The sequence below is a fragment of the Dufourea novaeangliae genome, unplaced genomic scaffold (assembly GCF_001272555.1).
Source record: "Dufourea novaeangliae isolate 0120121106 unplaced genomic scaffold, ASM127255v1 scaffold7, whole genome shotgun sequence".
NCBI classification, from domain to species: Eukaryota; Metazoa; Arthropoda; class Insecta; order Hymenoptera; family Halictidae; genus Dufourea; species Dufourea novaeangliae.
This window is the reverse complement of record NW_015373896.1, coordinates 1,442,540-1,454,833: the sequence shown is the minus strand read 5'-3', so window position 1 is coordinate 1,454,833 and position 12,294 is coordinate 1,442,540. Positions and strand designations below refer to the sequence as shown.

Sequence of the window (12,294 nt, the reverse complement as noted above, 5' to 3'; positions counted from 1 at the left end):
TCCTCCGATCACGATCGAGCACTCGAAGTAGATCTCTGGGTTCGAAATCTTATTCGAATGATTCCGTCTCCTCCTAACCTACAATCGATCGTATCGCAGTAGCGCGTTCGTGTCTCGCGTTCCTCTTTATCGAACAATCCCTTCTATTTACAAGTTAATGAATTAATATCGAAATTTGTAATACAAAAATCGTACACGTATCTCATCGAAAATTATATTCTTCATATTTCCAAACGTTACGACGAATAAAAACATTGTTATACCATCCGAAATGGGTTTCTTCCGTGATATATCCGGTGATAGGGGGCACATATGTCTATCGTCTTTCACTGACGTAATTGTCTATCTGTACCAGCGGCTGAATATTCATTTCCCGATGAAAGTCGTCGAGCGTTTGTTCCCAACGTTCCTCGAAGTACGCTCCCAATAAGAATTTCGCGGTGACGCCCGTTCTAATGGCCCACGGGAGATGATGTTCGACGTACATTTTTCTTTGCCTGAAAGCCGGAGAAAAGATGCCCAGGCTACGCTCGTCTGTCGTTAGCACGTTCAATGCGAGGTCGATACTATCGATGCGATGTACGCTACTAAGGGGCGAGAGATCGATACGCGTATCGAGTAACCGTTAGCCGTGTTCCCGCCAATACTACTGTTGAGTTCGATTCGCAGAGAAGATCGATACGAACATTTCGTGTGTTATTCCCCCAAAGTTGTACGATAAAGTCACTTTTTCATTACGTCATACTGGGATTGGAATTGTAAAGATTCGTCCGCATTGAACGTGTTAATCGAGTGTCACGCGTATTATATATATTCCGTTTCGTTTAACGTGTTTACCTTGGACGTAATCGATATGCTCCGAATATCGCTCCGCTGAGACACATCGGTAAACGCAATTGTAACGCTTCTATCCATTTCACGGACACTTCCCCAAGCATCGTAGTCGGCATTAGAAGTACCGCATGAAATATGTCGTGGGTTTCTCGATACCGTTGCATTACGTATGCCAATTCGGTATTCTCTATGAACTTGACCGACGGTCTAGAATCGGGTGTGACATTCTGCAAAAGAGTAATCATTTTGATCTACGAATCGCCAACCGTTTCTACCGGTGGTATACACCTTGGTCATTTCCACCGGTGCTTACGTACCGGCGGAGACATTTCCGCGATTCGATAACGTCGGTAAACAAGGCGACACGTGGTGTATACACACGACGCGGTGTCTGGTCAAATACAATTGGGAATTAAGTGGGTCGAGGCGTGTAAATACAGGCGGGGAAAACGGATCAACGGTGTGATTCAAGATAATGTGTACACGTTGTGTACGTTAACGAAACCACAGAGCTTACATTCGCGTCCAAAAATTCACGGTAGGTTCTGCCAACCGTGCCCACTGGCAAGCATTTCAACGCGGCAAGATCAACCGTTTTGGTTGAAATGCGTGGCTGATCGACGAGGATGCGACGTCCTTCGGCGGTCTCGAGCATTCGCCGTTGACAGTGAACGAGGGCGTCGGACCCGGTGGTTTCTCCCAGGCATGCGATCATGTCACCGCGAAATGGATCGGCGAATGATACCGCGGCGGCGCCCATCGTCAAAATCGCGTGTTGCATTCGCGTGAGAGGGACGCGATGGTTCGCGTAATCCTTCGCAAACGATGCATCGCTGGAAAATCTTCGTATCGGGCCGCCTGAAACCGACCGAGGACAATAACGATCGGTCATTATCTTTCTCCATAAATAGAATTTATTTCGATTAAATCTTTCTTGTTTCTGTACACTCATGCGACACATTCGACGTAAATAATTGTTTCTGAAAAAAAAAAAAAGAAAAAAAAATGTACAAAGTATAATTCGGTATTTACAAGTTGCGCTTCGTAGGCACGACCGTCGCGTTTAACCGCAGTCTGGAAGGTTTATGGCACGCCGCGTTTCTAAGAACGACGCTTTTGCTTTGGTATCACGTTTGTATGTCCGTTGCGCTGCTTTTCTCCATTCAACCAAACCGTTGGCGATTTTGCGATCCGCTGCTCGGCATACGGGAATCACTTCTTCAACGGGGATGGGTTTCTCCCTTGAGAACGAAACGGAGAAAAGTGAAGCGACTGTCTACGCGAGAGATTCTGGGTAGATTGTGTAACAAGTGCGATCCCCGACGCTGAAGACGAAGGTACGCGCGATCACAAAAGATTACACCGTTTGAGCTTTGGCTAATTGATCCTGAGAAAGCAGAGAATACTTAGACTCCGATGATTCTTTACGCCGAAATGTCACCCACGTGTAGACCAGGCTACCGATCACGCTTAAATTCAGTCCTATAAAGTTCAGCCACGTGAATATATAGTCACCGCCGATAATCATTCCGAGATACGTAACGCATATATTCTTTAGACAGCCGATTATGGTAGTGGTCAAGGCGGAGTTATGCATCGTGCACAGGAGCATGCTATAGGAGAGCACAAAACCCATAACGCACGACAGCCCGAATTGCAGAACGAAGAAAACGTTGTTCCAATGGGGAAACGCCAGAACAGAGCGCGCGTCTCCCATCCAGCAGGCGATTGCAATCGCAGGAACAACCATGAACAACGAATTATAGTACATCAATCCGTACTTTCCCAGCTCCTTCGAGTCCAGCTTCTTCTTCATGTAGACGCCGTTCGCGGCGGTGAAGAAATCGTTTAACAGGATAAATAGGTAACCTTCCAAATTGAAAGCGAGATCGTTCACGGCCGCCACCACAGCACCGAGAATCATCGTGTACACGCTCAGCTGAACGGAGACGCGCGCCTTTGCTCCCAGTATATAATACTCGGCGATCATCGTCATCAAAATGCTAAATCGTCTTAGGGCCGTGAACATCGGAAGGCTGAGCTGTTTGGTACCGCCTAATCCGAATATCATATTACCGATGTAAATCACCGGCAACGGCCAGATCTTTCCGAACGTTCCCGTTTCTAGGTTAGGAAAATCAACGTAGCGTAATTTCTTCGCGCCGAGCAGCAACGCAATCGTGGCCAGCATTTGTCCTATGCCGAGCGCTTGGAACGACGGGAATTCAAACGACGTCAACACCGTTTTATTCACAACCGTGATCATCAACGACGACAACCCGTAAAACAGGGCGGAACCGGCCCGCGCGAATATCACGTTCTGTTCAGTCGTCGACATACTGATTCTCGCTCATACACTCGCATCTGACACTTCGATCCCCTTTTCTTCACCGTTGTTACCCGGTTCCTAATACACGATTATTCTTGTTACCAAATAAAACTGTGTCACGTGTCATGGAACATACTCTGGCATAACCTTATCATCGTTCTTTTCTTTCTTCTCTACCCGACGTCTGGCCGTTTCTTCGTTTCTTCCTTCCTTTAGCTTGCTTGCTTGCTTTTTGTCGCACGAACAATTCACGAAAACAATTGTCAATCACTGTGCTCGTTCACGCTGATATTTAACATTGATTCCCCGATCAGGGGATTTCAAATCATGTACTGTCCACCGTATAATTCGTCCTTACACGACTGTTTTCAACTATTCCACCACGTATACAGCAGTATAAACTTCGTTCGTCGCTTTTTTCATCACACGGTCATTCGTATATCGCATGCACTGCACGCGCGTGCGCATCTACTCTCACATTCGTCTTCTCTTTCCCGTCAATGATCCGTTCGACACGTTACCCCCCACGATTTCCGTTAAAACGTCACAATCACACAACTTGAGAAGAATGGAAACGATTATCGTCAGTCTCTTCTAATCACAAGACAAATAATAGTTCAAATGTTTGTAATCGAAACTCATTGAACGTTATCAAGCTTAACGATAAAAACTGTGAAGAATACAAATTCCTATATTTTCCTGTATCGATTTCCATCATAAGAGAGTTATTTCTATTTTGCACCGTAACAAAGTAATAAATCCTGTCTATGCCGTGGATTAACGTGGTATAGATGGAGAAGCTATTTTTCGTAAAGTTTCCCTGGCCAGGAGTCCCGGAATACAACAGTGACCCACTCTTAAGCTAGAGAAACTAGAAAAACTAGAGAAACTAGAGAAAAGATTGAGGCCTTCCCGGTTTAATTCGTCCAATGCTGCCCAAGTTTTAGAATTGGAATAGAGACCAATTTGTTCGTATTTCACAGCTCTTATTCGTTTGCTTGTGAGTGAAAAAGTGCATATTTACATAATCTGGTTGACATCGATGCGTTTTCGATGGTAGTGCGTCTATCGTTGTCACATGTCGCCAATTAATAATGCGTGTTTCGATGGGATCGCGGCGAAAGCGGTGAAGACTGGGATATTTAACAGAATTTATCAGTCTTCAATGCAAGGCACGCATCAGTCAGTTCTTTCATTATGTAACACTGAACGTGTAATTTGGGAGAACAAAAATTTGTCAAGATGTAAGTTCGACATTCCGCATTAAAGAAATTTAAATGTATGTTCAGTAGTCTTTACGTTTTGGTTAGACAAAATTGTGTTCAAAGATAATACCGCTGTAACTCTTACGGAACTTCTAAATACTTTCTTCTTACTTTCAGGGTGGAGGGACTAAATTATTAACTTTAATAGAAGATATTGTTAACATGGTATATGCTTTTTGTTCAACCAGAACATCTCGGAATGTATCATCTTTCTCCTCGTTATTAAAACTCGCTATTGCAACGGTACGCATGACGCTTTCTATACAGTGTTTCAATGTTTTACAAATTGTAGTTTTATGTCAAAGATATTGCGATTTGTTCCAGTATTCGAAAGAGGTTAGGTTTTCAACAGTCGCGAAAAAATCGCCCTCGTTGCAACGACAATCGAGCTTATGCGTTTCGAAAAGTTTACAAACTCGAACAATTTCTCCCCGAATAACATCTACCATCGATCGACAAAACACCTTGATCGACGAATATGAATCTGAAAGAGTTCGAAAAGGCGTACATTCAAGCAATGATCAGGAATGGAGGTACATGGAAGTGGATTCTAGCAACCTACAAAAACACTGTTTCATGTTATCCAAAATAAGATTAACATGTAAGTAAAATTGTATGTTTCTCTAACATCCTGTTAACACTTTTGTCTTCTACCTTATACATGCATATACATGAAATTAATGATCACTCAAAATTTCAGCACTAGTAGTTGTAACAACCATGGCGGGATACATTTTGGCACCTGGAGCTTTTGACACCTATACATTTATGGCATGTTCCGTTGGAACTGGTTTAGTTTCAGCAACAGCAAATTCTATCAATCAGTTTTTTGAAGTTCCTTTTGATGCACAAATGTCCAGAACGAAAAACAGAGTATTGGTTCGGGGTCATTTAACGTATGTATTAAAGGGATGTACACTTGAGTGACACATAATGAAAAACTTACGTAGCATTATTTTGTTCAGGCCAGCGCATGCGGCGATTTTTGCAACAGTGTCCGGTATCTGTGGATTATCTTTGCTCTATAGCGAAGTTAACGGTCTAACCGCTGCATTGGGTGCAACTAATTTGATTCTATACACTCTAATTTATACTCCTATGAAACGAATTAGTATTTTGAACACCTGGGTTGGTTCAATTGGTAAGTGTATTATTATTGTCTCTTCATCCGCGAACGTTTCTTGGTACAAATTGTCCGATTAACATTTAATGAAAGTTGCACCATGTTTATTCAGTGGGAGCCATACCACCGTTGATGGGTTGGGCAGCTTGCCTCGGTGACATAACGTCGCCTGGTGCTTGGATTATGTCTGGTTTGTTATATGCATGGCAGTTTCCTCACTTTAACGCGCTGTCCTGGAATTTGAGACCAGATTACTCGCGTGCTGGTTATCGAATGATGGCCGTTACGGATCCAAATCTATGCCGTAAAACAGCATTACGTTATACTGGTATATTAATGGGCCTTTGTTACCTGGCGCCTCTATTAGACGTGACAAACTGGTGGTTCATTGTGGGATCGACACCGCTCAACGCGTATTTTCTTTATCTCGGTATGTTGAATACAGAACAAAATTTATAATAAAGTCTGTATTCTAGATACGAGGTACAGATCGCGTGACATGTTCTAATGTGGCTCTTCCATTTTTTAGCTCGAAATTTTTATAAGCATTCGGACAGTGGAAGTTCACGGAAACTCTTCCACTTTTCGTTAATTCATTTACCCACGCTTATGATTCTTATCTTGGTAAGTAAGAAACACGGGTTTAACGATGAAGAATCGAAGGACACGCTGATCAGTGAAGGAAAGCAGAGCGATATTCATGTACTGTTGACGAAGTTTTTCGCACTGACGCCTTTGACGTCTAGCGCAAACTACTTTTCCGATGTCATCCAGAAACCTAATAATACGAATCGCAGCGATATTCTGCCGACGAACGATGTATAGAAAAATGAGTCCGTAAAATGTTTACCGACAACATATTTTGTAAAATAGTACAATGTGTAAATAAAAATAGGTATTCGCCGTGATGGTTGAATTACGCAAACAGCGAAATCACAGACTCTTATTCTATTTATAAGATTATCATACCATGTACGTTTCATCGCGTCATCGGCATCCTACTAGACCTACTGTTCGCCGAACAGTGTTCGGTGGTCGCCTCTTGGACAGACGTTGCTGGGATGAAAAATGAAAGGATCATACAATAGCACAGCTTGATCAGTAATATGACTTAAATGGATTTTATTCGGGTATTCACTGTACACGAGCACAAACGTATGTGCGTATTTGTTCGAGGTTTCTTTATTATACGTAAAGTCACAACATACCATCGATAGTTTTTCGTTTTGCGGCGAATTCTATTGCCATCTGTCGTCTAGTTTTGGTTAAATTTCTATGTCCAACGCAATCTAGATTTTCCGTGAAACACTTGTTTCGACAGCACTGTCTACATGATTTATGAACGCATTTGAGGCCCTACGAAGAAAAACACAAACAAAACGATCGAAGTTAAACTACTGCCTGTAACCAGAAATATTTCGGAAAACAAAACTGTAAAATTATGTTGTACGAACCACTGGATTCGGACAATCGCGACACAAGTCGGATCCTCTCTTTACGACAACAGGTGGCCTGTTGGGTCGACGCGCTATTCGTCTGAGCTTCTTCAAACGTTTTCGCGATATTTCATTTCCATCCTCGTCTTTAAATTTTCTCTTCGCGGTATCGTCCTTCTGTAAGATTGCATGAACATTCGGTTATATATAATAAGCACAACACAACGAACGAATAGGAAAACATCAGTCAAACGAACCGTTTCAATCCTCTCCGTTTCAAGCGTAGACGTCTCTTTTCCTTCCGGTGAATTGCGCACGTACGGTCGACACAGCCACGGCGGCAATTGCAAGTTACAGTCTACAACAAAGCCGAAAATAGTGTTGCATTAACTAACAATTACGTGGATGGAATTGAACGAGAACCGATTTGTATATATGTATACCATTCGTTTCGTCCCGCCATACCAGACGTCCTTCATGGTATGGTAGATACCGATCTCTTAGAGCGTAGACAACGCTTCTAAACGATTCCATGGTAGAATTTCGGGCCAGATTTTCCCTTTCTTCTTTATTCTCTGGTAAAGAAAGTCTACTCTCCAGTTAAAAGAACGCCGAACACACGATTCAAACGAGAAACGACAATTCACGAAAACGTTTACGGCAAAAATGGAGACTTTAAAAGCCGCTATAGGTTAGGTTGACGGAAGCTGTACGTACGTATGATGAAACAATTTGAAGAGATGACCACGAATGTAAGAGGACGGAGCTGGATACCGTTCCACAAGATCCAAATATTCGAGTGCCGGCTCCCAGCTGGCCGGATAACACGCCTCGAATATGTATGGGTTGTAAAGATTGCCCTCGGCCAACATCACACCTCGAACCCCAGTTTCTTCTATGCATCTTTCGATGTCTTGTAGGCATTGTATATTACCATTTGCGAATACGGGAATCGCGACGGCTTCCCTGATGTTTAAAACCAGTAAAAAGAAACGCATGAACGGGGGCAGAACGTTAGTTTTAACGATTATAATGAGATTAATGGTACCTGACTGCTTTGATATGATCCCAAGACGCTAGACCGGTCAATGGGCCTTTCTGCTCTCGAGTACGTCCGTGCACGGTAAGCAATCGTGCCCCTGCATTCTCGAGCATGCGAGCGTATTCCACGGTTTTCTCGATCTCCGGGAATACGCGCAACTTGCAAGTCACAGGTACCCGGAGTCCCTTGCTCAGAGTGCTCACTGAAACAGAAGGCTAAGGTGTTTCGTGGAATGACAAGAAAGAAATATACGGTCCTCGAGGACGTGGACTGGCCGTACGAACCGATTCGTCGAAGCAAATCCCAGTCGTCTTGCAGAAAGGCACCGTAGCGACCGCGTTTCGCGATAGCTTGTGGACAACCTATATTTATATCTACAGCGTCGCAGTACGGCTCGGCTAGAAGCGCCGCCTCTAGTAACGTGTTCGGGTCGTTGCCGCAAAACTATAATAAAAACGAACCAGAAAATTAAATAATCTTGTTTGCGAAATAAGAATCGAAATGTATCGGAATTAGGTACCTGAACTATCAATGGTCGATCCTCAGCGGTACTGGCGAGTGCTTCTTGCCGATATTTCGGGTTTCTACAGAATACCGAAGAGTGAAGCATCGGCGTGTAACAAAGATGAGCACCGTGCCGTCGGCTGAGTAATCGCCAGGCCAATTCGCTAGCGTCGACCATAGGCGCGACCACGTATCGCGGTGAGCCCAGCACGGTTTCCCATACGTTCTCGGCTCGCAACGTAGAACCGCCGACTCGATCGGTTAAGATCGATTCCGCTGTAACTGACGACGACGTCATCTACAAAGGGGAAATTAGTCGTGAATGTACAAACACAAGGAAGACAGACGCGACATAACCTTCTTCTTCACGCACTTCCGCGCGTCAAACGGCGCGTGGTTTCCGATGAAAACGCCTCCTGTCTTCGTTAAATCGCGCGAACGTGCAGAAGATTCGAAAAAAGTTCCTGTACCGAATGGTCGTGAGAAAATGATAATCGGAAGCTAGGTCGAGACTCAAATTTTCGGCGGCGACGTCGGAACAAATCGAGAATCGAACAAAGGGGACGGAGAGCGGGTGAAACGCGGTGATTGGACGGAACAGGGGGAACAGGGCGATCGAATTGAAACTGGCGAACGCGGGGATCGCGGCGACGCTGGTTTCGACATATCCGACTCAAGGATAGGCGACAGCTGTATGGACTGGGCTACACGCGAGTTCATCTTCAGTCTAAGTTTCTTTCGAAAGGTACAGGTACGACGGGTACGAGCGTGTCCTTGGTTCACGGTTCTCCTGGACGTTGAGGAACCGTTCAGTTTCCTTGGCGGACTTGGAACCTGCTGATGTCCACTGGGTGAACATAACGGCGGAAGTTTGACGGACGGTTGTGGGACAGGCTCGGAGCCTGCAGCATCGACACCGAAGGGCATCGTTGGCTCTATGGGATCAACGGTGATTTCCGATCGACGAGTAGAATCGCTGGTAGATGCTAACGGTTGCTTGGTTTTGGTCCCGCGAAGTGTATCCGCGCTGACCGTTCGTCTACGGCCGTTTCTCCTGAGGTACGTTCTCAAGAATTTTCCGATTCTCTGCACCGCCTCGCAACTGTTCGTCGAGACGTGGACGGCTTCGAGGGAGTCGTTGCTCTGTCGTTTCTTCGACGCGTTGGTCTTGCTCGTCGAACGGCAACGTGTCGTCAATGAATTGGCCGCGGCGAAGCAACAGGAGACCGGTGACGGTGTGGACGAGCCGACGAGATCGATCGAGTCACGGAACACGATCGTGGACTGGTTGCGTTTCGCGCTGGATGGAACCTGGGACGAGAATTCGATCGAAGTTTCGTTCGACGTTGACTCGATCTCATAGGAGAAACAAAGTCGAAAGTTCTTACGTTGGTCGTTCCGTGGACGGATGATACGTGTTTCGATCGCGTCTCGACTCGATTCCGTTTCGATCAAGGCGGCTATGTTTCTGTTGGTGTTAGGGCAAGGTGAATGCGTGCCTGCGTCGTCCCGTCTGCTCAACACGAGTCCGCTGGTTTTGGCTGCGTTCTCGATGACATTCGCGATTATATTGCCGGTGGTGGCAGTGGCGGTGACAGCGGTGGCCGCTGCGACAGCTGCCGTGGTCATATTCCTTTCGCGTTTATTCCGCACGTACTCGTAGGTGGTCACACCGAGGCAAGCTATGTAACCGTGGAAAAAGCACAGATGAATCAAAAGAATTGCCGCGATCGCCGAGAGAAATCCGATCGCTGAGATCAGGATGATAGAGCCTGTGTCGGATACAGGAGCGATCGAAAAAACGGCCCGTGGCAACGAATCGGTAGTTGCGGTGGTATTTTCCATGCTCGTGTTCCCGTTCGACGTCCGATTCGGAAGCAACGCGAACAACAATTCGGCGACGCATAAGCCGGCAACCAACAGGCTGCCACAAATCCCAGAGATCAGGCAAACGAGAAAGGCCTTGTAATTTCTAGCCCCGATACAGTTGTTCAGCCATTTGCAATGATGATCGAACCGAGCGACGCATTTGTTGCATATCGAACAGTGCTTGGTGCGTTTGCTGTCGGTGGTTATGTTGCAAAGATGACACCGACCGTTCTCGATCACACGGCTGTGCTTCGTTCGGTCGAATTCCGGCAGCACTTTATTCGCCGGCTGGGATCTGACACGAGGATCTGCCGGGTCCAACAGCAGCACCGTCAGATGAGAGCAGCAATGCGTCAAGAATATCGTCGCGATCACGATCGAGAAAACCGAACGCGAGCACGGCTCGATTAACGGCGTCAGCACCGCGAACGTGTTCACCGCGATCACCAGAATCACAATCCAACCGAACACTTGCTGCGGATGCAACGGAAACTGCAGCCCGTGTACGCGTCTATATTTTCTCCGTTCCGGAGTCGTGTACCCGGTTTCGTTCGAACACCATCTCCATACGACACCTCTGGTGACTTTATTTCGCATTTCCGTCGTTCTTCACGCCCCGTTTCCGATCAACCACCTTTTCTTTTCCGTTCTCCTTCCTCTTCGTCTCCTTGTTTCTCGCCCATTTCTCCGTATCAGGTTGCTCTTTCGAATTCGCGCCTCTTCTTGCTTCTGTTTCCCTGTTTCCTGCTCAGTCGCCTGATATTTCCGTGTCTGTATCTCTTGTTCCGATTACGTGTGACTTTGTTGCCGATTGAATGATTAAATGCTCGTGAAAACTGTCCGGCTGCAACGACGCGACATCGTGCGACTCCTCGAGAATTCTCGGGGAAACTCGGTCGAACGAACCGTTTGACGGAATGTGCCCTCGCGACATACGAATCGGGGCTCATCGAATCGATACTCGCATGGCAACGTAGTCGCGTAAACGTTCTCAAAAATATGTATCTATCCTTGTTTTCTACGGATGACGTTGCCAGTGGTGCCCGATTAATTTATTCTGTCTAAAATACGATTCCTCACGTGCACACGCTACGCTCTAATCGTTCCTTTCTTTCCACTTTTATGGATCTAATTCGTATCCCCCTGCACCACCTTTCTTATTATTCATGCGTGTCACACTTTTGAATATGTAATGGGGACTTTGCATTTTCGAACGTGTTGAAAAATGTTGAATAAAAACCACGGTTCGAATCAACGATTTACGCTTTTTTTTCGATATGTGTCAAGCGGAATCCCAAGATTTTGATTGAGCGACAAAGAACCTGTTGATCTTCGAATAGAATTACGAATCGCGAGGATATTTTGCGTGCTAATAAGATGAAACGGATTGAAGGATTTTGGAATCTTCCATTTAATTTATTATCTACATTTTACATGAATAGAGATGATGGGTCTCTTTCGTCACATGAACGATCGTTCAAGTTTATTCAAATGATTTGTTTTTATTAAATTTTTTGTTTACGTCTTAAAGTTTTCAAACATGTTTCAAATATTTTGTGCGTGGTTATTTTATCAATAGGTGACAAATATCGTCACACACGTGGTATATTTAATCGCTAAATCCTTAAAATCTGCTACTTTACGAACACGGTCATTGACTAACCTTACTTCCGTGATCCAACGTATAGGTTATCTGCGTTTTTACGTGATGCTGTTCTGCTATCGGCGAAACCACCACGAAATATACTTGGTTTCATGCGTTGATTTAGAAGCGTTTGTGTTTTATATGAGATATACAAGAATAACCGTGTTTTTCTTCATGTAACCTGCACCAATTCACGTCAGTTTTACATCACTGACAATCACTGAATGAAACGAGTATGGTCGTAACT

The 12,294-nt window shown here is 45.1% G+C and overlaps 4 protein-coding genes across 4 annotated transcripts; 1 reads left to right on the top strand and 3 right to left on the bottom strand.

Moving 5' to 3' along the window:
* Window positions 1-299: 299 nt before the first annotated feature.
* Window positions 300-3,618, bottom strand: LOC107193376 (ubiquinone biosynthesis protein COQ4 homolog, mitochondrial-like). Its single transcript, XM_015582812.1, has 4 exons — window positions 2,912-3,618; window positions 1,352-1,699; window positions 838-1,061; window positions 300-497 (listed from the first exon to the last, which is right to left on the bottom strand). The coding sequence occupies exons 1-4, from the start codon at window positions 3,170-3,172 to the stop codon at window positions 317-319; spliced, it is 1,014 nt and encodes a 337-aa protein (XP_015438298.1). The 5' UTR covers window positions 3,173-3,618; the 3' UTR covers window positions 300-316.
* An 803-nt stretch (window positions 3,619-4,421) lies between these two features.
* Window positions 4,422-6,476, top strand: LOC107192116 (protoheme IX farnesyltransferase, mitochondrial). The gene is made up of 7 exons (XM_015581315.1): window positions 4,422-4,442; window positions 4,546-4,671; window positions 4,753-5,029; window positions 5,129-5,324; window positions 5,394-5,569; window positions 5,664-5,981; window positions 6,081-6,476. The coding sequence occupies exons 2-7, from the start codon at window positions 4,591-4,593 to the stop codon at window positions 6,374-6,376; spliced, it is 1,344 nt and encodes a 447-aa protein (XP_015436801.1). The 5' UTR covers window positions 4,422-4,442; window positions 4,546-4,590; the 3' UTR covers window positions 6,377-6,476.
* Window positions 6,477-6,683: 207 nt separating this feature from the next.
* On the bottom strand, window positions 6,684-12,247 carry LOC107192718 (tRNA-dihydrouridine(16/17) synthase [NAD(P)(+)]-like). The gene is made up of 9 exons (XM_015582042.1): window positions 12,066-12,247; window positions 8,550-8,831; window positions 8,314-8,473; window positions 8,036-8,231; window positions 7,705-7,953; window positions 7,431-7,576; window positions 7,245-7,345; window positions 7,006-7,164; window positions 6,684-6,907 (listed from the first exon to the last, which is right to left on the bottom strand). Exons 2-9 carry the CDS (start codon window positions 8,829-8,831, stop codon window positions 6,749-6,751), a joined length of 1,452 nt encoding a protein of 483 aa, XP_015437528.1. The 5' UTR covers window positions 12,066-12,247; the 3' UTR covers window positions 6,684-6,748.
* LOC107191591 lies at window positions 9,047-10,999 on the bottom strand. The gene has a single exon (XM_015580656.1). It carries the CDS (start codon window positions 10,997-10,999, stop codon window positions 9,047-9,049), a length of 1,953 nt encoding a protein of 650 aa, XP_015436142.1.
* Window positions 12,248-12,294: the final 47 nt, after the last annotated feature.

What these genes read in the sequence shown, in the direction of transcription:
- LOC107192718 (XM_015582042.1), bottom strand. Translation starts at nt 8,831, where the DNA reads ATGACGTCGTCGTCAGTTACAGCGGAATCGATCTTAACCGATCGAGTC. An exon ending in GGATTTGCTTCGACGAATCG is followed by an intron (nt 8,232 to 8,313) that starts GTTCGTACGGCC and finishes CTTCTGTTTCAG; the next exon opens with TGAGCACTCTGAGCAAGGGA. An exon ending in GATCATATCAAAGCAGTCAG is followed by an intron (nt 7,954 to 8,035) that starts GTACCATTAATC and finishes TTTAAACATCAG; the next exon opens with GGAAGCCGTCGCGATTCCCG.
- LOC107193376 (XM_015582812.1), bottom strand. Translation starts at nt 3,172, where the DNA reads ATGTCGACGACTGAACAGAACGTGATATTCGCGCGGGCCGGTTCCGCC. An exon ending in CGTTGCCGGTGATTTACATC is followed by an intron (nt 1,700 to 2,911) that starts GGTAATATGATA and finishes TGTCCTCGGTCG; the next exon opens with GTTTCAGGCGGCCCGATACG. An exon ending in GCATATCGATTACGTCCAAG is followed by an intron (nt 498 to 837) that starts GTAAACACGTTA and finishes TCCGGCTTTCAG; the next exon opens with GCAAAGAAAAATGTACGTCG.
- LOC107192116 (XM_015581315.1), top strand. Translation starts at nt 4,591, where the DNA reads ATGGTATATGCTTTTTGTTCAACCAGAACATCTCGGAATGTATCATCT. An exon ending in TTGGTTCGGGGTCATTTAAC is followed by an intron (nt 5,325 to 5,393) that starts GTATGTATTAAA and finishes TATTTTGTTCAG; the next exon opens with GCCAGCGCATGCGGCGATTT. An exon ending in CGCGTATTTTCTTTATCTCG is followed by an intron (nt 5,982 to 6,080) that starts GTATGTTGAATA and finishes TCCATTTTTTAG; the next exon opens with CTCGAAATTTTTATAAGCAT.
- LOC107191591 (XM_015580656.1), bottom strand. Translation starts at nt 10,999, where the DNA reads ATGCGAAATAAAGTCACCAGAGGTGTCGTATGGAGATGGTGTTCGAAC.